The following is a 25,107-nucleotide window of genomic DNA, read 5'->3' as shown; positions in this document are numbered from 1 at the left end:
GACTTTATTTAAATTAACACCTAACAAGTTTTTTCAGCTCCACATGTCGGTGTTAGAACTCCATGCAGAGTGAGCAGTGCAAGTGTTCATTGAACACAGTGCTGGTCCCACTGCCTTTGTGTGACAGATGAGGTTCACCTTCTTTGCCAAGAGAAGTGGGCAGCGCAGCCCCAGGAGTGCTGCATCCTGCAGCCACTGGCCACTTAGGCCAGGAACTGCCATCTGCAGATTCCCCTCTACAGGGATCAAAGCAGTTGTCACAAATTATTTAATTAGCTTTCAAAAATACAGGAGTTGAACTCTGGCTTTTCCAACTCAACTGAAATACTGTGAGCTTGACCTGGCTGCCACAGTGCTTTAAAGCACATGCAGACTATGGGGGACATTTGGCAAGGCCTCTGTGTTTCAAGTGTGAGGGTTGGAAGGTTCCTATTAGTTTTCAGCCCTGGTGATCTCACAGTTTCATAGAACTTTGGGGTCACGCAAAAAAAATCTGATTTTGCTCTTTAACTTCAGCTACGGAGCAGTTTGCACTGAATTTACCTGATAGCTGGAAGAGCAGCTCAGATGCCATCTTCACTGATATGTCCTGGCTGAAGAGGTTTCTCTCTGGGAGCACACGGCCCTCGGGTGCCTTCTGGCTGCGCTCGCCGATGTCACGCCCCAGTAAAGTGCTGTAGCCGCTGCTCTGGCTGGGCGACGCCGAAGCCTGCGAGTCCTGGATGTCAACTTCCATCGGCTCTTCCTTTATCTTTACCATCTGGGCTTCCTTGAAACTCTCAGCTGCAAATATGTATTAAAAAAAAAAGAAAAAAAGAAAAAAATAAACAACTGCCATAATTATTTAATTAGGCTGTAATTTTTCAGAGTGCTCAAAGCAGAAATCACAATTACCGAGTTATAATTTGTGTACCGCATCCCTGCAAATGGGAAGGGAAGCAAGCAGCTGACAGCCTCAGTATTCTTCTGGCTGTTATAAATAGAAGCAAGCTCTTGAAAATAATTTTACAAAAAACAGTTGCATATTTGCAAATATGAGAGTTACATCACTTTCTATGAATACTGTGTGTGTGATGACACACAAGTTAGTGAAGCTTTGTTTATATTTACTAAATTAAATAGCAACTCCGCCCCAGCTCTCCTGAGGTGGGCATTGAAGGCCCTTTACAAACTCCAAATTACACTGTTTCAGCAGAAGTACCAGCACCAACAGTCAGAAGTACCAGTATGGGAATAGGGGCAGACGAGGAAATCTCATCTTCTCTCTCTTTCTCTTTTATGGAAAATTCCAGAAAACCATGTGAAGAACCTGTTCATTACACCTGCACAAGCTTTCTAGATGAGAGGAATATTCTGGGGCTCATGCTTTTCTCAAGGCTAACAGATATTCCTTCATGCATTACAAGGTCCATTGACCTTAATGAACAGTTTTCTTAAGTCCCTATCATCCCCTCCTTGCCTTCCTCTCCAGTGTCCCAGGGCTAGCAAACAAAACCACAGTCTAGAAGCCAATTTCTAGAAACTCCAGAGACAGCATAAAAAAGGCAATATGTCTGGAGAACCAAGAACATAAATAAATGCATGAACAGAGTTAAATACCAGAAAGACCATCCAGGTAAGGAATCATTCCAACAAAATTTGTTTGTACTAGTTTTCCCATCCTCTCTAATTCACATGTGAGTGTGTCAGCTTCACAGATTTTATTCCAAGTGTGAAAGATTCAGGCCTTTCATTCTCAATTACCTAATATTCCAATGGATCTCAGAGGCACCAAAACATGGTTTGGTTATCCCCAAACATGTTTTCAGCATCTTCAGCTGGTTGGTGTCATGTTGTCACCTTCAGCAAAACATGGACAGAATCCCTTTATCATGAAGGCATAAGCATTCTACCTAAAATTAAACTAATATGTATTACCAAGTCCTTTTACATTACCTTTGTTTTTGCCTCTCTCCACATTCCTGGAGTAGAGAAAAAGTGGCTTTACTTCCTACAGCTCTTAAAAAAAAAAAAAAATTGAAGCCAGGAGATAAATGCCCCTTGGATATGTTCCAGGAACAATTTACATGAAGTGCTTTCAATCTTTTCTTATGACATTTCTTGACCTTTAAAAGACACATCTAAACATTGATAAAAATCTTTACCCTCTACTATCCACAGATATATCTCAGACTTCAGAAATTTTTAAAGTGAATTCTCAGCTGAAGACCAGTTAGAAATATCATAATGCCTTTTTTTTGCTCTGTTAAGAAGATTTTTCTCTTTTTAAAATTTTGTTTAGAGCTCTCTTATTATAAAACCACAGAAGCTTGCATCTGTGTTAAAAAGTGTAAAAATAGCATGCTGTGCATTGAAAGTGAACACAGAGCAGCAAAGGAACGCATCAGGTAACAGTGTCAATCAAAAGCTCAGGTAACTCCACAAACAAATGAGTTCTTCAGATGTCTGACAGACTGAGCTCTGCACCCAGCTGCCAAATTTAGGTGTAGAGCCAAGCTGACCTTTGCTGCTCTCTCTGCTTTTAAAATATTCTTTCTATTTCTGTTCCTGCTCCACACAGTTTAATTCCCTGTCCTGCAAGTGCTTTTGTATCAGACAAACTGACAGGACCCCAACTAAGGCAAGAGTCAAGCAATACCAGTGACCTTCTCTCCCTCACCATCAGCAAGCACTGCAATTGCCTTAACTACATCTACATATTTGATCATTTCCTTTGACCTTTATCTTTCCAGCTGCACCCTTTTGATCTGACAGAATGTCCCGGCCAAATGTGAATTCTGTCGTACTCTAAATCCCCAAAGCAAACACACAAAGAGAAGACTGAAGGAGGGTTTCTGATAATTTTACAAGAGCTAATGAAAGGGAAACACAGTCAATCTGTCCCACAAGAAGCAGTCATAGGCATAAAATCCTGCTGTGCTAGATCTTGTGCTGGCAAAATACTGTAATTAAGGTTATGCCGGTACCCGTCTCACCATATAGGCAGTCTAACTCCAGCTTCTTGAGGATTATTTTCCCTTCTGTGCTGTTCATTGTGGAGTAAGGTGATAGCCCTTATTTCTTTCCATAGATATCTCACATGGTTATAGCACAGCTAAAGTTTTTTAAGTCAAGTACAGGTACACTAAGAGGTCATCTGCCTTAAATATCTAAATAATTTTATCTGTGACTTTTATAGGAGACCTAATAGGTGAGCTGTTAAATAATCTGCAATGTATCAGAATATGAAGTCAGTATATGAGAGTCAGGTTTTTTTCTTCAGGTCAGATTTCTGTAATAGTACAGCAAAATCTGTGGGCTAAAGAGACTCAAATAGCTTAGAAGTATCCAGACCACGATCTCCAAAACACAGTCTGCTATTCATTCAAAACTAACCTGGGTGAGGCTCAGAATAAGAGCACGGCAGTGCTGAGACACTTCACAGGGCAAAAGATGAACTAAATCACCCAATATGTCTTTTCCTGCTATTAACTATGTGATACAGAAACACCTTAACAACATAAGAGGAAACTATTTTATACATGGATGTACTTTATCAAGCCACAGAGATGCTGTTTCTTTACAGAGCTGTGCAACTTTTAATCATCTCATCTACGAAAGCCTGAACGAATGCCATCCTATTCACATTGAGACAATTTTCCACGTCAGATATGAAAAATAGAGTACCGGACAGGCTTGTTCCAGGAGGAAGCAATTTCTTCCACAGTTTTCAGGTTCCACAGATGTAAGGAATCACAACGTAGTGATACTTGCTAAAAAACCCCTAGAATAGCAGAAACGTAGAACAACACTTGTGCTGAGTAAAGCCTAAAAGCCCTAAAAGCTCAGGGTACAACATTTATCCCTGAAAGCCTGACACTGTCACCTCTATAAGGTGCAGCAGTAAGAGCACTTCTGGAATTTAGTCTCAGACAACACCGTTCTACAGCCTAGAACAGAGGCTGGCAAGTTCTAGAAAGACCTTATTCAATCTCTCTGAAAGTTGGGACTATCACAATCCAGCTCCAATTGAGCACAAGTCAGCAAAGTGCCCTTGTGGCATCCAAGACCAGCTCTATTACAGGCCCCATTAACAGATCTGCAGCCATCAGACAGAGGGAGGGGATTCTTACCCTCTGTTCTGCACTTATGAGGCTGCATTTAAGGTTTTGTGCCCTATCTGGGGCTCCCCCAGTAAGGGACAGACACTGACATCCCCAGAGCATGTTCAGTAGAAGGCAACCAAGGTTGTCAGAAGGCTGCTGCAAGACAGAAGAGGAGATCAGCTGTGAGAACTGGGCTTGTTCAGCCTCAAGAAAACAACACTAAGGGGACACTTCATTGCTGTCAACAGCTCCCTAAGGAATAAAGGGAAGGTGTAGAGAAGCTCAAGTCAGATTTCTCTCATAAATGCACAACGACTGTATGAGTCAACAGACAAGATGGAACATGGAAAATTCTGTTTATATACACAGGAAAAAGAATTCCCATCAGGATGGGGAAATGCTGACACACATTGCTGAGAGAAGTTGGGTTCTCCATCCCTGAACACATTCTAAACTTGGTAAGACCCTCAGCAGCCTGCCTGGCTTGACCTGCTCTGAGCAAAGGTCTGGAATAGATGACCCTGGAGGTCCCCTCCAAACAAAATTATTTCATGAACATTCAGCACTAGGCCAGCTGCAGGTTAATCCTGCAGAACTTTCAAAAGGAAGGTAAGACTTGTTCCAATGCAGCACTAGAAACTTTTCTTAATGTCCACTCTGAACTTCCCAAACTGCATCTGGCAGCTGTTACCCCTTCTTTTGCCATCTGCCTCTTTTCCAAGTTTCCTTCAGGTAGGTGCAGGCTGCAATTAGATTGGCCTTTAATTCCCCTGTGCCAGACTGAACAGGCTCAGCTCCCCCAATGCTTCACAGCACAGGGAAACCATGACCTGATGGACCTGATCAGAAGGCTGGAACACTTTCCCTGTGGAGATGGGCTGAGAGAGCTGGAGTTGGTCAGCCTGGTGAAGGGAAGGCTTCAGGGAGACCTTACAGCAGCCTTTCAGTACTTAAAGCAGGCTTGTGAGAGAGCTGAGTTCAGACTGTTTAGCCTGTTGTGACCTAAGAGACAGTGGTTTTAACCCAAAAGAAGGTAGATTCAGACTATATATAAGGGAAGAATTTTTTACAATATGATTATTGAAACATGGGAACACGTTGCCCAGAGAGGTGGTAAATGGCCCATGCCTGGAACTGTTCAAGGTCAGGTAGGAAAGGGCTCTGAGCAACCTGATCTTAATGAAGATGTCCCTGCTTGCTGCTGAGGGGTTGGACTGGATGACCTTTAAAGGTCCCTTCCATCCCAGACCATTCTGTGATTCCATGCAGCACTCATGCTCTGGAAGGAACCCTGAACCCTTCCTAATACAGCACACTCTCCTTTTCCCATTATTTGAGATAGAAGTCAAAAATAAGGGATATATTTCATAAAGAACACAAGTCATGCAGTAAATATTGCTTTGGCTGACACAACAGCTGTCCAATATCCTTGCATTGCCAAAATCAAATAAATACTTGTTAAACCATTCCAGTTTCTTCCCACCATTTTACTTAAAATTTTACCCTGTGACTAAAATTCGAAGTTGCTCGTATTTGCTGAAATGCCCATCAGCTTTACAAATCAACTTTATGAATCAACTTAGAGAAGAAAGCCTTTCCCATATGTCTCATAAATTGGACTCATGTACCAGTCTCCACAATGAAGTAGACAGGGGTAAATAGTGGGTCAACTTGTACCAACTTCAAAAGCTTTCAGCACGGAGAATCAGGCGTTTTGTTATGCTAATTGTTCTGATTTGCTATAAATAAACATGCCCTAAAACAGCTTAAATAAAACCTCAGAGGTAGGGAACAGTTGGCAAGCCCTGAAGGTTCTGCTACAGAGACACAACAAGGAACATCTGACGCTCCCTAGGGCGCTGTGCTTGATGCTTTATTTTGCTAGTATTTTTTTCAAACTGCTGTTTTATATAAGACAATGTCAATGAATCAATGTAACAGGATCCTGCATTAAAAAAAAAAAAAAATCATGAAGTGGCTCATATTTATTAAAGTGGAACCTCTGCACTCCCATGTTAGAGAATTTTGCAACTACAAGCTGCTTCACAGAAATGTGATCCAAGGAAAAAAAATGGAACAAATTGAAGCCATAGACTAATTAGAGTTGTGATAGACATCTGCTGCCCTTTCCATTTAAATGGTAGGATGATGCTGGTTACCTGCAAGACCCTACTTGAACAACCTGGTTAAAATAAAAAACCAAAACCAGAAAAAGCCCCAACAAAACCTACTTGGCTAGTAGCAGGGTTTAATCTGGGAATGTGACTTGCCATGGTTTGCCATTTCTCTAACTCCCACAAAGAAAAAGTATATTTTGGCTCATACATTTCCCCACTTATGTTCTGGGCTCCTACAGAAGCCCCAAGGAACAAAAGCCTTCCCTGTATTTTCCCTCCTCTGCTCATTATTGAGGCTTTCCAAGTAGGGATGAAAGCCTTGACAGCTCTCCTGCGATCAATCCAGCAGCAGGGACTCTCACGAGGTACCAGCAACAGGGATCTCCAGAGACAGCAGCCTAACTCCATACAGGCACTTCCCAGAGCAGTCCACAATGTTGTGGAAAAGAAACATGCAGCAAGATTAGTTCTGATCTTCACCTTATGCTAAAATTGTACTATCATTCTTTTCTCCTTGTTTCACTCTTTTTAAATAGTTGCTCTAATCCATGTGATTTCAATTAAACGTATGATTCAATGTAAAAAAAAAAAAGAATGACAAGGCATGAAATACAAAATTATCAAAAAAATTTTGAAGTGGAGATAGACTTAATAAAAAAAACCCCAAAAACCCCATCACATCCCTCCCCTGTAATAACCAGTTGTTCTAAAAGAGGAAGTATCATATAATTAGCTGTTATAAATGGAGCTGATCAGGAATGCTTTTGGACTCAGTTGTAAGCAGCACCTCACTTTGTGTGCTGAGGTCATGAAGTAAGTCTGCACTAATTGCATGTGCTGATAACCCAAAATTAAGACACTTTGTTGGTACTGATGTATTACAAGAAAACACTGTGTGACCTGAGGATTGAAGAACAAAAAATCCAAAGGAACCAAAGGGTACAAATGTCATGCACTTGCCTGGGCTAACAAGGAGATGTGCAATACATTGGGAATTGACCCATGGAAAAAAAAGGGGAGGAAAACAACCTGAGTTATATGCAAAATGAACACATTTCAAGAATAGGATACATCTGAAATAAAGGTAAATGTGATTCAGACAACATTTCTGGGAAAGACAAGGACATACTAATGTCCCTGGGCAAAACATTACTTAAAAAGTGCTACTACCTGGGATAGATTTTATACTCTCCCACCTAGACACTCATTTCTGGACAAGAAGACAAAACATTGTATGCTTCTAGAAGTTAATACATGCCCCAAACATATCAGCAGCATGACTATTTCAGCAGAAAATGAGTTTTTCAGCCCTAACAATGGCATGTAAATGCAAATATTTATTTTTAATTTCAGTCTCCTCTGAAATGTACTTTTCAATTTACAAGACTGAGTGTATAAAACTGACCAGGAATCATTGAGGGTGCCACTTAAACATTTTGAGCAATAAATTAGCTTTTCCATGAAAGAGAACTGGCAAAAATGTAAAAAAAAGGGTGTATTTGAAGCACGTTACTCCCATTTCTTCTAACTGATTTTGTACAATATTTGATGGGAATTTAAAATCTTGCAGGGATGGCACCCTTCCAAACAGAGATGAGAGCAATTTGCCCCACTCCACTATCTCCTTAAATCTCTTTGCTTACCATTGGACCTAGTCTCAGTCAAGACTCAGCAATGGACAGAATTCCCAGCTCACCTTTGTGCACTCATACATATCACAGTGGTAATTTTATTTTCTTCTGTAGAATGGAGGTTAAAAATCTGCTCAAACTTTGCCTGTTGACTTCCAAACATCATTTCTTTCAAATGGGTGTTTGATTTATTCTGAAACAGCAGCTTGATTGTTAGGAGGTTTTGTCCTGGCTGTTTGGGGGGAAGTGGGCTCTGCCCAGACATGCCCAAGAGACATGAGCCCTCTGAGCCTGGATAATCCTTTGGAAGAGGTGTGAGTAGGTATCAAGTCTAGAAACTGTGGGGTAGGAGACCTGAATCCTAGGGGAACATGGAAGAGAAAGAACTGGTGTAAAAGGTCAAATTCCACCAAAGTAATGTGTAAGGCAAGGGCTTGATCCCAAACTGTGGCCATGTTGCTAGAAGCAACTGTCCAGAGAGCCCTTCAGCTTGAAATAGAGTGTCTTGTCTTGTAGACCTAAAATAGCTGTGTGTGATCTTCTCTTGCTTCTTTCCACCTGCTTCTACAATGAAAGCAAACAAATGTTCTGTTAATGTTCTAGTACAGTAAATGATGTTTATTCTTCTAACTTTTCCTAGCTCTAGAATAATTTCTGAGTAGCTGAGAAATGGGGGCTGACAAAGGCCTGGTGATTTGGAGTAAACCTACCCTACAGTATGCACCAGACCAAACCAGGCTCCAGAGATGGAAGGGCCTTCCACTACCCTGTACAGCTAAGAGCTGGCAACACAGCACTTCTGTTTGGGAAAAGAGATTTCCCAGTGAAAAATATAAACCAGTTTATCCCTTGCATGGAAGGAAATAGCAAGGTCTATGCCCAAATCCCAGTTGGCTCCCACCCATGATGTTGAAACAATCAGCAGTACTCTTGCTCAGAGGATAACAGCAGCATGTATGCCAGGAATGCAGGAAGCACAACACTGTTATGTTGGAAATTCCTTCCTGAATTTGTATGTGATGCAGGTTTTGGTGATTAGCATTACGCAGAAGAAACTGAAAAGAACAAAGCAAGAACACAATCCATTCAGTCCTTACCAAGCACAGAGAATCTGAAGGGACTTGACTTAAACCCAATTATAAAATATATCAAATCTAACAAGGGCACTTGACTGAGGATTTCCCACAGAGAGTAAAACATCAAGACAGACTTGTTCCATTTTTTTTTCCTTTCCAGTACCATGAAAAAGGAGAAAGTTTGTTCTTGTTTTCCTTTTAATCTCAAGACATGGCTCAGGAAGAAACGTGGATGCCTCATCCCTAAAAGTGTTCAAGGCCTCATTGGATGAGGCTCTAAACAATATCTTCTAGTGGAAGATGTTCCTGCCCATGGCAGGGGGGTTGGAACCAGATCATTGTTCTCTACAGCTCCCTGAAAGGAGGTTATAGCTGGGGAAGTTCTTCTCCCAGGCAACCAGCATCAGGACAAGAAGAAATGGCCTCAAGCTGCTCCAGGGGAGGTTCAGGTTGGACATCAGGAAGAACTGTTTCACAGAAAGCGTTGCCAAGCATTGGAACGAGCTGCCCAGTGAGATGGTGAAGCCACCATCCCTGGAGGTGTTCAAGAAATGACTGAATGTGGCACTCAGTGCTGTGGCCCAGGACAAGGTGGTGATCAGTCAGTGGCTGGAGTGAATGACCTGGGTGGCCTTTTCCAGCCTAAATGATTTTGTCATCTTTAAGGTCCCTTGATTCCTTGAGAGGCTACCTAGAAGTGAGTCTAGACAGTGTTAAAGGAACAAAGTAAGTATTTATTAAAAACGCCTTCAAAGGATGCACTTCAAACCGCACAAGAGCCTGGCTGAGGCTACACTCAGGATGGACGATGGGTCACATGTTTTCATGCTTTTGTAAGTTTTGGTCCATTTACTTATTTGGGTTAATTGTTCAAATACAGCTTCAGGTTATGAAGTTCCATCCTCCCAGTTGCTCTCCACATTTGCTCTTGTTTGTACTTTTTGGGCTGCAAGATAGCAGCACTTTGGCTGCACTGAAGCGGCAATGGTGCCCTTGGTTCTCAGGCTGGGAAAGGATTGCTTTAGCGAACTAAACTGTGAGGAGAACTTGCTAACACCTTATATGAAGTTCAGAGTTAGATACTAAGGCAGTACAGAATCTGGATAATATGAAAGCTAAAACTTAAGGCATCACCTTCTATGATTCCATGAAGTTGCTTAAGTAAGTTCTAAGTCAAAATTGCTTACAGCAGGCTGTGAAGTCAACAGTGATATGGGAGTATTCTACCAGATAAGGTAAAGATTCAAAAAAACCCCAAATAAACCACTAAAGAGGCTAATCATCTTAAGAGTTTCCTCTTGTTGTCCCACATTAAATTGTATCTCAGTGTTTTCCTCTCCAGTTTCTGCCTTAGATGGTAATTGAGGGAAGTGCAGGTTGAAAACTGTCTGTGACAAACTGGGTGTAACCCCACCACCCCCTGGCTGATGCGGGAATACCCACGGCAGCAACACCGGCTCCATAAATCCAAGTCACTCTTCACATCCTAATCTATGCATTAGCTAAAAAGACCTCTGTCAGCAAAAACTGCTCAGTCCCTAAGAGCTTGTAAGAGAAATGATACACTGGTGTATTTCTTATTAGAGCCTTTAAAGCCTGGGAGATCCCAACACGAGCTGAAGACTTGACCAAGATTTAATATATGCTGGATTTCTCTCATATAAACAGGTGTTTAAGGCACAAATATTCTAACATAATAGGCAGCAATAGAACTGAACTCCAGACTGACAATCCAGAACCCTTGTGTCTCTGAAGTACTTTCCAAACATTAAATTATGGAGTTCTTTCTTTATAAAAACAGTTACGTAAATTTTTATGCACCAAGAAAAACAGTCACAGCTTAGCATTCATTAGGCTGAAAAATTTTGTTACCAAAACACCTCACTCAAACCAGTTACCAGCAGCAACTGTGAATTACACCAATAACCAAGTGGTTTGTATTTGGGAGTCTGAGAAAAAAAAGTCTGGAAACTGGTGCTCTGGTTGGCTTTTGTACTTGGGAAACAATTTTGCACCATTAACATGGAAGGCTTGATTAAAATTCTTCTGCAAATTAAAATGTGAAGACATGAAGAGGAGTGAATTAATGACATGTTTTATGGGGGAGATCCTAGTCAGCTCAAGGCTTTCAGATAGTTTTTGCGTTTGAGCTCAAATTCACAGCTGACAGTGTCCAATCAAGACAACTGATTTCAGGTAGGTTTGACAGGGATCTCAAAAGTTACTAAACTTGTAAGCATTCCCACCAGCATTTGTTGCATGACTTTGGCACAATTAAAAAAACAAGTCTTGTCCAGTTTTGGAAAAGACTTAAAATCTATCAGATCCAGCTCCAGTTCAGGTGCAGAAGCACAAAACCCAGCCTGCCAGACCGACTTTCATGTCTTGGTCCTAAAAACTGGTCAGTTAGAAATTCAAAGCCTTTTCATCATTCACTTAACCTGATCCCAGTGGGAAGACTTCAACCCTTTTACTTTCTCTTAAACCTTGATTCTGAAAGGTAGACAAATCATAATTAGCAGAACATACATTTTATTTGACTCCCTCCAGCTTTAACACTGCCTATATGTGTACACTGCCTACTTGTCTGGCAGAAGAATCTATCCCTGAAGCAATGGAAGCAAGTTCAAGTGGTCTTGCTAAATGCAGAAAGCTGGCTCAGTTTACACAATTTTTTTTAACAGTGTATCTTATAATTTTGAGTACAATGTATTGCCAGAAAAAAATAAAAGCTTTAAAAGTCATATTATATAAAGCTATGTCAGGTATAGTAAAGTACAGAAATGTTCTTATGATGTTAATGAAGAGACACCTGTGAATAAATTGGTATTAACATGGTTAAATTTACATGGTACATTAAAAAAATTATAGCACTTAAAAGCTTTAAGGCATCATTTCTTTTGACCTATTCCATAGTCATTAATTTGAAAATCAGAGCAGAGATAATTAGATAGTGTGGCTACAGACCAAACTGAGATATTTCACATACGTGACACTTTGTAGACATGCCTTTTCAATTGTTCCTTGGCTTGCTACTAAAGCTGAACCTACCTTCTTGCAAGGTAACTCTGCTCACGTACACAAAAAAAAAAAAAAAAAAAAAAAAAAAAAAAAAAAAATTTAAAATTCAGTATTATTAAATGAAATATCTACCTGAGAGCTTCATGAGGAGCTCAGATGCTGCCTTGACTGACATGTCATGCCTCATCACATTTGCCTGTGCTTCTTGTGGCTTGAGTTTCTCTTCAGGGACATTTGGAGCTGAGGCTTCAGACTCTTGGCTGAACACATAGCTGGGTTGAGACACGGCTGAACTTCCAGCTTCTTCATCCTTAGGCTCCTCTTTCACTTTAAAATTAGGAGTCAAGGGCTCTTTTTGATTTGCAGCTGTTAAGAGAAGGAAAGAAGTGAGACTTAGTGTAATACATATTCCTGGAACAGCTAGTAACAGGAAGAAACCATAACCTGAGAAATGCTAGAGCAGGTACAGGCAGCAGACACATCAAACCGTGCTCAAACATGCTTCAAGGGACAAACAAACTTCTGCACCTTTTCTACAAAGGGGCAGTTTTGAAACACAACAACTGCATGTACCAAAGCTCAGAAGAACATTCTCTCACTTTTTTCCCCCCTGCTCCTCCTAAAAGCTCTTCCCTTGTCATTGGTCTGTAGGTTTTCTACAGGCTTGGTGGAAGTTTAAAACCTCATTTCACCTAAGGGCAAATTTGGCAAAGCCCATGGGTATGACATACTAAGGTTTTAACACATGGAAGACAGGCAAGATATGAAGAGTGGGAAGATGGAAAACCTAAGAGGGAAGTGAAAGGGAAAAGATAGCAAATTCTGAGTTCCTAAAAGTTGCTGTATTAAGAAGAGAACTAAGAGATTTTTAGAAGACAGCTCTGCACTGTTCCAAGCTCTATACCCATAAAAAGAAAGAGAGTAAGTTTAAAATACTCCTTTTGAATACTCCTCCTAAGCAGCTATACAGCCTCAGAGGAGGGTAAGGAGACCATGGGGAGCTGCTGAAGATCTACACAGTGAGCAATGCTTGGAGGGTCTTTCTGATACCTCTTGACAGCAGCAGAACCTCTGCACGGGGTTTGGTTAAAAGGATAAAATCAGAACAGCTCTTAAACAATACTTCCAAGCCCAGCCAACATAAATTCAGGGGCAGAGGCACAACAAGCAGAAAGCTAAAGAAGTTGCACTATTCTTCAAGTAAATCTTCTATTTTTTTTTTTATTTAACCATGAAGAGATACTTCTTTCCCTCTCTGTTCGTGACCTTTTCTTGGTCAAAATGTCACTTTAAATTCTCAGTAACACACAGCAGATGACTCTTTGAGTGCCTTTAACTTTGGCAAGTTTACATTTTTCCTACCTCTCTAAACTTCTGTCTCCACAAACACAAAAGACAAAATCTGGCAACATTCACCTGCTTAAACCCTTGGTCTACTTTCTCCTCCAATTCAGCTTCTTACCTACTCTGTCTCCTCATTTTTTTGGCTTATTTCCTGAGACATTCTCCTTCTCAGCAATTCCCCCAAAACTCCTAGAGAACCCAAATTCCTGCATCCTACCATGAAGTGCTCACCATCTCCCAGACACCTGAACTCTAAAATATGAGGTACAATTGCCATTGTTATCAGAATCAGACACATTTGCTACTTTGAGGCTTTGTTCATTTCCACACAGGTCAAATATTTTATGTTTGTCTTTGGGGGTGTGCTAATGATTTTTAGAGCTACTGCATTACTCTGTAACACAATGCATCTTTTCAATCCGTACTTCAGAGTTTGATTTTCCTCCATGTTGCTGGGCAAGCCATTACCGAAGAACAGGATCAAGGCAATTGGTATAAAGAGTGCACACATAAGCAATGTGCACATACACATTAGTTCCAATCACTTCAAAAATTACATTACCTTATATCTGGAATTTTTAACATAACCTATAGGAGCTTTTACCAGCATTAGGAATTGCTTTTGCATTTTTTTATTTTACAAAGAAGAGTGAAAGCAGAAATATGAAACATTAAAACATGCTTTAAACCATAAAAACACAAGTTAGAGCTCTCAAGCCAATCTTAACTTTACTAAGGTACTAACAAAAAAATTCCATCTGTCTTCTTTATCCTGGCCTCAGTCTATTCTGGGGTTTGACCTGGGGTGATGAACAGTCACAAAAACAAAGAGACCCAAGCCTTCTCTGTTGAATTACCTTCTGCTGTCCTTTGCTTTTAAAATATGCCACTCCAGCTGCTATGCTGATATGAAAAATACCTCCACCAGGATCTGAATGCAACTGAGAGAGAGCAGTCTGCCTGAACTGTTCAGAGAACACTGGGGAAAGAAAAGGTCTTTTGAATTTATTCATTTCAAAAAGTTATTAATTCAAATTTGTCCCAGAAAATAAAGGAAGCATGAGTGTGAGTGAAGAGGTAAAGATGACCCACTGAGAACAACCATTAACCTGTGGACCCAGCCTTGTCTCTGCCATGAACCAGGGCAGAAAATGAGCCAGGTAGAGCAAGCACTACAAGCTGAGTGAGCCTACACTCTTCCACCATTTAAAATAGAGGTGATATTAAACTTGCATAGGTCAGTGTAAGTTTGCAACCATATGCCATGGCAAAAACATCCATAAACAAACAGAATGTAACAGAATTCAGATAATAGCACAGACTTAAGCAAGGTACTTATTACAAGAGTTAGTTGCTATAGTATGCAGTGGCAGATACTTATTGCATTACCTTATCACAAGAAAAAAGATCAAAAGGAATGCTTTTGGAAGAAATTAGCATTTTTTTTAAACCCTCTTATCACCAAGTCAAAAGTCAGCAGCCAGTGTGATCCAGTCTAAGGGCAGGTGTAAGGTGGTGCCTTGATGCTCTTCATCCCAGGGTATCCTCAAACCCTACTAAGATGAAGACAAGTTCTAATAGCTCAGAGGACCAAAATTTCAAGGTAGATCATTCCAGAGTTTAAAGAGTTTAGTGATAGTCCAGTTCTTGGCCCTTCAATTCAGGAAGAACATTGAGGTGCTGGAGTGAGTCTAGGGAAGGGCAACAGAGCTGGGAAGGGTTTGGAGCACAAGTTTTATGAGAAGTGGCTGAGGAAACTGGTGGTGTTTAGCCTGGAGAAAAGAAGGCTTGGGGGCCACTATCACTCTACAACTACCTGAAAGGAGGCTGTAGCCATGTCTGTCTTGTCCCAGACAGACAGACAGACAGACAGACAGACAGACAGACAGACAGACAAGATAAGAGGAAATAGTTCCAAGCTGCATCAAGAGAAGTTTAAGTTGGACATCAGGAAGAATTTCTTCCAGAAAGGTTGATGAGACATTGGAATGGGTTGCCCAGGGAGGTGGTGGAGTCATTTCCCTGGAGGAGTTTAAGGGAAAACTGGATGTGGCACTCAGTGCCATGGCCTGGTTGACAAGGGGGTGCTTGGTCATGCATTGGACTCAATGATCTCAGAGGTCTTTGCCAAGCTGACTGATCCCATGAAGTGATAGATCCAGAATGAATCAAGTTTCCCTCCTTTCCCCTGTACACCTTTCCCTTTCTGTCCCTACCCCACATGTGATCCCTCCTGCAGTGTCAGTATGTGCTGCTAGGAGACACTGCCTCCTCACACTTCTGAGCCATCATCCAGGGTAACAATGATAAAACCATGTTGAAATCAAATCTACCAGCACAGCATCAGACATAATCTAAATGAGCTCTTCATGAGATTTTAATACTCTGTGTATTTACAATGCTTCACCAATGAGAAAAATAACATAGTCAGGGTGCCCCAATGCAGAGGAAGCCCTGAAGGTCTGCCTTTGGCAGTATTACATGAAGGAAGAGAATCCCAGACTGCTGTTCTTACCCATGTCACTGATTCTGCCTAGTCTACCTGCTTTACCTGCTTTGTTTTGGACAGAAGAAGGAATTAATAAATTAGGAAAGAAGCAGAGTCTTATTTCTTTAATTAACTGGCAGCACATTCCTTGAACTGATGATGTTTTCTAAAAACCAAACATTTAAATTGTAGATAAATCACAAAAATAGAAGAGTTATTTGCCTCATTTTTCTCCCCCCAGAAAATAAAATCATAATCAGACAACTACTGGGTCAGTTTCAAGGCAATTGCTACAATTAATATGGTTTTTACTCTTTCTTGAAATATACTAAAGCAGAGTCCAATGTAAATGAAGCTAAAACAGAAGGACAAATGAAAAAGGGCAGGTTGTCTCATTTATCAGATTCATACATAAAAGCTAGAGGGGGAAAAAACCCACAACACAAAAAAGACCCCCTAAACAAAAAAAGTTCCCACCACTCTTGCCTCTGTCCCATCTTGGATCCACAACTCTGGACAAAATTGCTAACACATGGGGAATAGCAAGCGTGATGCATCCACGTCATTTTACGGAAAACAATAAACAGATGTAAGAAAAGAAATTGCAAGTAAGGGAAATAAAATTTTACTATGACCAGTTTTTAAAAATCCCATGACTGGGGAATCCTTAAAAAAAATTAGAACTAGGCTTTAAGAATTAAAAAGAATATGTTGAATGTTATTAAAATATATTTGAACGACAAAATTATTACTCCCCAGAAGGAAGAGTATCTTCTATCTACATACAAAAATAGATACACACACATATCCTAATTTGTATTTAATTTACATTCATTCTGAACAGCAGTGAGAACAGAATGAAGGATGTGTTGTCTGCACACTGAATAAAAAAACCCCAGCAATTTAATTTTGAAATACACAGCAAGGAAACAAAACAAACCCACATAGCAAATGAAACCAACAAGCAGGAATCTCTCAAGCACAGTGGATAATGCTCCATTTGTTCTATTCCATATCCAGAAAAAACACAGATCAAAGAATATTCCAGACTGCTGATTTTTATCTTCCTGGCAACTGGAACCATTTGAGCCATTTGGCAAAAGTAGATGATGAAAGTTATAACACTTTCCTGAAACTGCCAAATGCCACAAGAAAAGCTTTGGGCATCTGCCACTAATCTGAAACACTCTGGTAGAAGCTAGTAACTCCATCAGTCCACTTAAGAGGATTTCTAAATGCTCAAAATGTTTATAACTGAATGAGGAAAAATGGCCTGATTACTTCCAAGCCAAGCTCAATTTTACAAGTCACAATAAGCAAGAAGCTGGTCACTGCTCCATCTGCCTGAGAGAAAAACATGAAGAAAAAACCAGAATCCACAACAAAAATTCTGCCACCAAAAAAGGCCATGAGAAACAGCATCCACAGAGTCTGTGTTGAAAGGAACTATGATGAAACTTCCATCCCAGACAGTAAGCTCTGAGCTGTGGTGGTTAAAATGAACCAAAGGCCTATGACAGATCAGTTCTGCTGTATTTGGAGGACAAAGTCCCTTGACAGTGGGCATCACATCACCCTGAAGGCAGCTGTGGTCAATAAAGGCTGTGTCTTGAGTAATTTACTATTCTATTCTCAAGCAGTTGAAACGTCCAGGTAGGAATTGGCATTCTGCATGGAGACCATGGCTTATATTTGATGACATTCAAGAACTGGGAGAGGGCCACAAACACTGCAGAAGCAGCCCCCAGTGAGCTAACTGCTTTGCAAGAAAAATCTATGGTATTGGAACCTGTTGGAGAACCTCCAGACTAAAATCCAATTGGGCTGATAAATTATGTTCATCTGATTAACCAGAGAGGCTGCATACATGGTAGGTGGCCCAAAAGGAGAAATACTCTTCTTCTGGCAGGACATCTAGCTGGTCTACCAGTTCCTTTTAGTGCCTTTTGCCCTGGAGTATTAATATGTTCCAGAGCACTTCATGCTACCCAACCCTTCTAGGAATTCTCAGTCAATTACACCTGAATTTTAAAGCTCTCTACTCTGCCCTAACTAACCTATAGGGCTATAAGGGACAGAAGAGGCATTACCAATGAAAAAGCTACTCCTGACTCAAGGGTGCTCAGCATGACAACAATTCTTTTTATCAAAGCAGTGCAATGGCAGAATAGACAACCACAAATATGATGCCACAACCTAGCACCCCTGGGCTTCAGGAGATCACTTAAAACATGAGGTCTTCCAAACCATATTGCTTAGGTACATTAGAAACTGCAAGCCTAGGTTAAGAAAGACCAGCTAAGTAAACTGATCTTCTTTAAAGCTGCTCTGTGTTTAGAAAGCTGGAGCAAAGCACAATGAGACATAGCAAAGGAGAATGACTATCCTGCTGCTGTGCCCTCAAAATCTCCCTGTGTTCTAGTCCAAGTGGAATGAAGGAATCAGGCAAATTGCTAAGGCAGGAGCAGAACCACACATCCCTCCTTACACCCCAAGATGTCTGCTGCTGAGCCAAAGTCCCACAGGGTAAACAAAGCTGTAACATCTGCTAAAAAACATTTCCTCCTTTCCAGATGAAAAGCAAAATAGCAGCGGAACAGGTAAGATTCTGAGGACACTGGAGAAAAGAGAAGAAGCAGCGAAAAAAGCAAGAAGGAATTTATTGCTGATAAGAAAGAATTACTTGCAATTTTGGAATGTCTTCTCTCTACAAAGGAGCAAAAACAGGGGAGAGAAATATCACCAGACCGGCCTTTATATTTGTTTAACAAAACAAAAAACAAAACAAACAATCAGAGATGATTGAACTAACAGTGTTTTCAAATCCCATTTTGGATAGATGAGAGAGAAAGGCTCGTGAGCTCAGACTTCTGCCCAGAGTAATGGTGTATTCAGGGAAACAGAGGAGCCATTAGCCTAGTCCAGTCCTATACTCCTAATGTAAGAGTTTGTGTAGACATTAAATTGTAAGCACAGACCTGGTCCAGAATTATATTGCTGGCTTTTTTTAAGTTGTATTGGACTGAGTACACACAAAGAAAAGGTGTTTGTTATTCTGCATTTTAAATTGCTGGATTAGAACAGAGACTACACTGCTTTATCTTGCTAAATTCTACATGTTCCTTCAAGGTGTAAAACACGACGCTGTGATTTTAAGGACGTTAGAAAATTGTAGATGCAAGACTAGAAATTGCTGAAAAGAGATTATCAGGGTGATGATATATCAGTAGCAAAGATAAGAACAAGATTTTATTTGCCCAAGTAGATGTGTTATTGCATATCAGAATTTTACTTCAAGCTAAAGGTCTATATGGAAACTAGGAAAATGTGAATCTGGAGAGACTTCAAAGGGAGAACTTGATGACATGAGGGGTATTTACACTGACAGCAGCATTGTGGAATCCACAGTATTTTTAAGTTAAGGACATGGCTCAATAATTGCCAGTCCTGTGCACTTACATATTCTAATTTAAATTTTACATTCTGAGATAAACTACGAATCCCAAACATAGACAGCCTGGTCTTTTCTTTGGAACTTGCTACTCAAATACATAAATTATGGCAATTAAATTGGATATGCTTTTATTTTATTAAAAATAGCTTTTTGAAAAGTTCAAGCCAGCCAGTTCAGCACAGTCAATGGCAAATGATAAAACATTTCAAATTGCTTGTGTTACCTTTAAGGAACACAGTAATTTTCAAGAGCCAAACAGAACAAATAATCTAAATGATTAGTTAGCTTTTCTACTAATATGCTGTATGTAGCTGTCTGATGATTTACTCTCTCATTATTCCATTAATGGAATCAGCTAATAAAACATGAATGAAAAGCCCAAATATTTTGGATAGTCACCAAAGTCCCATGGTGACTTTATTTCCCAAAATAAAGACTTGACTCCGCGCATGACAGTGACAGCAGACACGACAAACTGAGAGAAAGCAGTTTCTAATTGGTTTAACAGCCAGCCCCAAACCCTCAGCATTTTAGCTTCTTTCTCCTGTCTTCTTTTAAGGTTTTCCATGCAAGTAACTTGGGGAACATAAAAAAACCAGCAGAGGCAGGGCACACTTGATACCACTCCACAAGATGAAGAGACCTGATTGCTGGAGCAAAGCACTAGTTTAAACCCAGAGAGGTGGGGGAGAGAGGCCAGCAATGAAAGATGTGTACCAATTACTGTTTCCACACAGAATCCCATGGAGAGCAATAGTGCAAGAATCCCATTCATTTTGTGGGGATTCATTTATTTCCAAATGTTAAAAGTTACTGCGGCACATAACGTAGGCACAGTAATAACATCACTAGGGTACACTGGCCATTGTAGTTTGGATCATTGTAAAAGAAATCTTCATTGTAAAAAAAAAAAAAACCAACACCAAAACTCAAGCCTGAAAAGTGGGTGGAAGGACACCAGTATTTAAAGACATGTGTTGTATAATGTCTGCCACTGAAATCTTTGAAACAGGAAAATCAAATACTCTTTAAATTAAGACATGAATGCTGTTATAAAGTTTTAACATGGAATTAATGGACTGGGGGAGGAAAACAATCTGACAAAGCACTGCTACAGCAAAATATTGGAAAAATTTAAAGTGTACAAGCAGACCTACTGAAATCAGAGGAGCAAGATTTGAAGTTAAAAACATGCCCATGATTAAATATTCTTCTTTTTATGTGTTGAGTATCTGCTAATTGTCTTTACTAAAAACTCTGAATAAAGTGTCAGAGAACCCTTTTAAATTTCTTGTGAATTTAAAATCCTCTCCTACCTTAAACTAGGACCTAGAGGATTGAATCTAGGGGGGAAAAAATAATCAAGATTTGTTCTGAGGTTTAGATTTGCATTTGGTGATTTGTGTTATGCCTTATTTCATAAAACATGTAACTAAAGATCTTTCTGGCAAGCAATGGCACAGAATTAGGCATGAAGTGGTCTTGAAAAGGTCACCCACCAGTATTTCTCAATCTCTTTAAATCTAAAGATCCCCTGAACCTTTCTGAAAAAAACCTGAATGGCTGTTTTGGGCAGTGTCACCATAATTCATCTCTGGCCCACTCCAAATCAGGTCTAAACTTCAAATATCTGTGAATTTTCCCTCAATTTGCATCTCTGCATCTTGCTGCTTGTTTTAGTTCAGATAACATTTCTTGCCACTGCTTCTGACATTCCTATGGTCCACTGATTGAGATCCAAAGATTTAGTCCATCTTACTGCTTCATATGTGACCAGCCATATCTGACAGGCAGCTGTTTTTACATCTCCCCAGTGGCAGGGATGCCACAATCTCTCCAGCCAAACTATCCTAGAGGTATAAATACCTCAGCTTGGGAAAGATTTTCCTAATACTAACTGAAATCCTACGGTGAAACAATCCTTTAACTTTTTGTCCTAATGACAATAATATTATGATTATTTACTCTAATCTCCACTCTCCTGGAAACTGTGCACATGGAAAACAAAGAAGTGGTTGGTGACAGCCTACGTGGCTTCATCAGAGGCAAATCATGCCTGACAAATTTGGTGGAACTACAGCACTGGTGGACAGGGGCAGAGCAGACTTGTGCCAAGCATTTGACACTGTCACATGTGACACCCTTTGTCTCTGAACTGGAGAGATGTGGATATGATGAACGGACATCAGCAGGTTTCCCATGAAACTGGAGGTACACAGATTGACACCAAGCAAGAAGAGGAGCAATAAACATTGGCAAGCGAAAATAAATGTTCATTTAGAAGATCAATATTCAATAAGAATAAATGCCAAATTCAAAAAGTCTATATATCTATTTACTGCTTCTTTCCTAGCCACAAGGCCTGTCAGAGAAGAAAATTAGATTGTTTTGACATAATTTGGTCTCGAAAAATCTGTGTTGGCTGTTAAAAATTGGCATATACAATTTGAGATGTCAAAAGATTTAGATCATTGGAAAGGTAGGGCAAATAATTGAAGCTCTGATGGGCCTAACAAGACTGTCGTAATAAAGAAATCACTCAAAGGAACTTTGTTCATCAGAGCTGAACCATCAGAACTGCAGCTAATACTCAGCCAACTTGCTAAAAGAGAATTACTTCTACTCTAAATTTATGCACTCTGTATAGAGGAAAGCATGAACCAAATGTATGTAACACAACATAAATCTCAGAAGAAAAGAAATTCCCTTCCTTCTGACATTGCTCTTCCTGCATAGCAAACTTGGTGACTGGCAGTACATTTTAATCCAAATATGCACACATACAAAATTACTGATACATCTAACTCCCCCAGCGACTTTATAACATGTTGCTAGGTAACAGTGCATACAAGTCAGGTTTCAAGACCTTTAGTAAGTCACCATAAAATAACTGCATAGGCCTTTTGCATGAATAATGTACATTTGTATCCCTTCTCTGATGCCAGCAGAGCAGACACTGAAAACATGACCGTCTGCCAAACTGTGAACAGCTTCCCATCAACTGCTACATGAAAAGACACACACCAAATTGTCGTATGTTCTCTCAGCTTTCAGGCTTCCCCCCCCCCCCCCCTGCACTCTGCTCTCATTCCTGCTCCATGCAGCCATCACGAGCACCACCCTCCCCAGGCCAGCCCTGCTGATGTGCAGAGCCTCTTCGTGCACAGCAACCCGAGTTTAAGATCGATATCGGCACAACAACATGTGTGGGACAGCTGTTGGACAGTCAGATGGATTGCATATCAAGTCCCAATTTGAAACTCAACCAAAGAAATGTACAAGCAAATCCAAACAGACTCACCCTGCCCGCTTTTTGTCAGTCAGAATAATCATTTATATTGACAGATTGTTTAATATTTTTTTCAGGGGGAGGTCCTGTGGCTTCTTCCAACCAACACAGCAAGCCATTTGTGCCAGCCCAATTCACCTCCTGCTTGCCCTCAGCTGTTTTCTCTTTTCCTGGCTGGCTCCATGAAGCCTCAGTCTTGATCTCTTGTATTAACCCATTCTACTCAATTCCTCACAGAACTGTGATCCCAGAGGTATAAAGATCTGGGAAGATGAGGAAAGAAAGATTTTCCTAACAAATGGCTGTAGTTTCACCCAGGCTGGACATTAAGACAGAACTAATTCTTTCATTTATCTGACAAAATTTGCTCAAAGACAACTTACTTTCCATTTAAAGGAGAAAGCTGACTAATTATTTTCTCTTGTAAAGGTTTTCTTCTATCTCCAAAGCCTAAAATTTCCCATGGGGACCGAGATTTCCTTACGAAAGAGAAGCTCATTGAGTGACATTTTTCTTGACTTCTTTCTCTTCAAAAAATTCAAGGCCAATTTCAAAAGCATTTGGCATAGAACACCTCACCAGCATATCAACTGTTCTGAAGTAGTCAGTCAAATCAATAAAAGAGCACATAAAATATAACAGATCCACCCTAAACAGATTCTACACTTCAGTCTAACACATGAATATCATTCTTTGAGAAATATTCTAACAGTGAAAAAGCACTAAATATGTGTTTCATTAGATATGGATTTTGATTAAAATAATAATAATTTTTAAAAGTTGTACATGAATTTCTAGGACTGCTGTTCTTTTAAAAGTGTTAGCAACAAAACCCAAAAGCAGTAACAATCACACTTTCCATGCATTCACAGCATAGGCCTCAAATACTGCTTGGAAAGGAAGGTGACCAATCCTTTACTGGTCCTTTTTAACAGGAGGATAAAGGCAGAAAACTTAAAAACTGAATTTTTGAACATGCTGAGCATTTAGATGACCCTCAGTGATTTCAAACTGGAACTATAGGTATTCAGCATGCCTGGAAAATGCATCAAAAGAGGTTTGCCAAGGTAAATGCTAATGAACGTGAAAGCCTGGATAAACAGTTCTCACTCCTAATCCCAGCAATTAAACAGCAAAACCCCTCTTTCATCTCACTGTTCCCCCTGTGCCCTTCACCATACACCTCTGCTACCAAAAGAAACAAGAAATTATAAGTTAAGAAGCTACAATGTTTTGCTCCTAGCAATTCCTTGACTTAGTAAAACCAAGACAAAGTGTCTCCTAGCCCATAAAAGAGCAGCCAATGCTGCTGCTCAATTACCTGACAGCTTCATAAGAAAATCTGATGCCATCTTGACGGAGATGTCTTGGCTGAATAGTGCTGATGCTGTATTGGCCACGAAGTCAGAGGAGTCTTTCAGCTTTGCGTTGTTTGGGGCTCTGTCAACAGTGCTAAGGGCAAAAGGTGCAGCTGAGGCACCAGTGTCGTCTTTGGGCTCTTCTTTCACCAGCAAAGGTGGAACAGCCCCAGAAGGCTGCCCAGCCACATCGGGTGTTTTGGCTACAGATGCCGATCCTGGGAGCTCAGGCCCAACTCCTTCCCTCTGTGGTCCCGGGCAGGAGTCACTGTTTAGCTGTGGTGACCCCTTCACCTCAGTTTCTGGCATTTCCTCCTTCATTTTAGACTCTGTCCTGAGGAAATGCTGGTGGCAGCGCATGTGGAGTTTCAGGCTGAAGTGGCGGGAGGAGGTAAAAGGGCATAGCTGGCATTGGAAGGTCTCACCCCTGTCCTGGTGCTGATGAACCTGGTTCAAGAGGTGAAAGACAAAAGCATGTATTAAGCCAGGCAGATTAATACAATTGCAGAAATCTCAATTCTGTTTCTCACACTGTTTGAAAAAAAAAAAAAACCAGAAGAAAATATTACCTAATGAGTGAACTGTTCATTCTGAGCACTGGGAAAGTGGTCAGACTCCAAGAACAGTAGGATTCTTTCACACAAGTCAAAGTACTTAAGCATCGGACTCAAGTGTAAACAAAACAAAACAAAACAAAAAAAAAAAAAAAATCAGGAACATCTGTTTCTGTAGCTTGGAAATGACGATATCTGCTTCGGATCAAATAGCCCTTAGAATCAGATCCTGATGACCTGTCAGTGCATAAAGACTTCCAAGCTATAACTAATAGCTTTCTTGATTAAAAAACAAACATCACTCTGTGCAAACTAACTAATAAAAATTGTTCAGAGCAGCTAAAAAAACCCCAACCAACACAGCAATGTCCATCATTGATTTATGTATCATTAGAGTAAAAACACAGCACCTGGCAATACCAAGGAGCTATTGAAACACTTTGCTGCAAATTAATTCTACCAGAAAACAAACAGCTCTTTTATGATACAATAGAAACATGAGAGATGGTGTCTGCCATTTATTCTAGTTTATCAGTCAGTTAAGGATCACAGTTAATTTTACTATCCTCATATTTGGACTGCAGGCTCTTTGTCATGGAGCCTGCATGCTCCAGTATGAATGCAATGCCTGCCATCCCCAGGCTCCATCCCGATTACCTTTCAGAGGGAACTCCATCCATCCGTACACAA

At 40.4% G+C, this 25,107-nt stretch overlaps 1 protein-coding gene across 3 annotated transcripts in view; it reads right to left on the bottom strand.

The window, feature by feature from the left end:
* Positions 1-25,107, bottom strand: part of ZNF827 (zinc finger protein 827) — a 100,772-nt gene that overhangs the window by 37,046 nt on the left and 38,619 nt on the right. For all 3 annotated transcript variants that reach the window (XR_009486154.1, XR_009486155.1, XM_059843972.1), the window contains 3 exons: positions 23,827-24,310; positions 12,063-12,296; positions 544-783 (listed from right to left, as the gene is read on the bottom strand). Coding sequence is in view for 1 of the 3 variants with exons in the window: in XM_059843972.1 (XP_059699955.1) it covers positions 544-783; positions 12,063-12,296; positions 23,827-24,310 (958 nt within the window). In the remaining 2 variants the exon portion in view is untranslated. The remainder of the gene's footprint in view (positions 1-543; positions 784-12,062; positions 12,297-23,826; positions 24,311-25,107) is intronic.

Source organism: Haemorhous mexicanus, chromosome 4, assembly GCF_027477595.1.
Source record: "Haemorhous mexicanus isolate bHaeMex1 chromosome 4, bHaeMex1.pri, whole genome shotgun sequence".
Lineage (NCBI taxonomy): Eukaryota > Metazoa > Chordata > Aves > Passeriformes > Fringillidae > Haemorhous > Haemorhous mexicanus.
The sequence above is the reverse complement of the archived record's forward strand: the minus strand, read 5'-3'. Positions and strand labels throughout refer to the sequence as shown.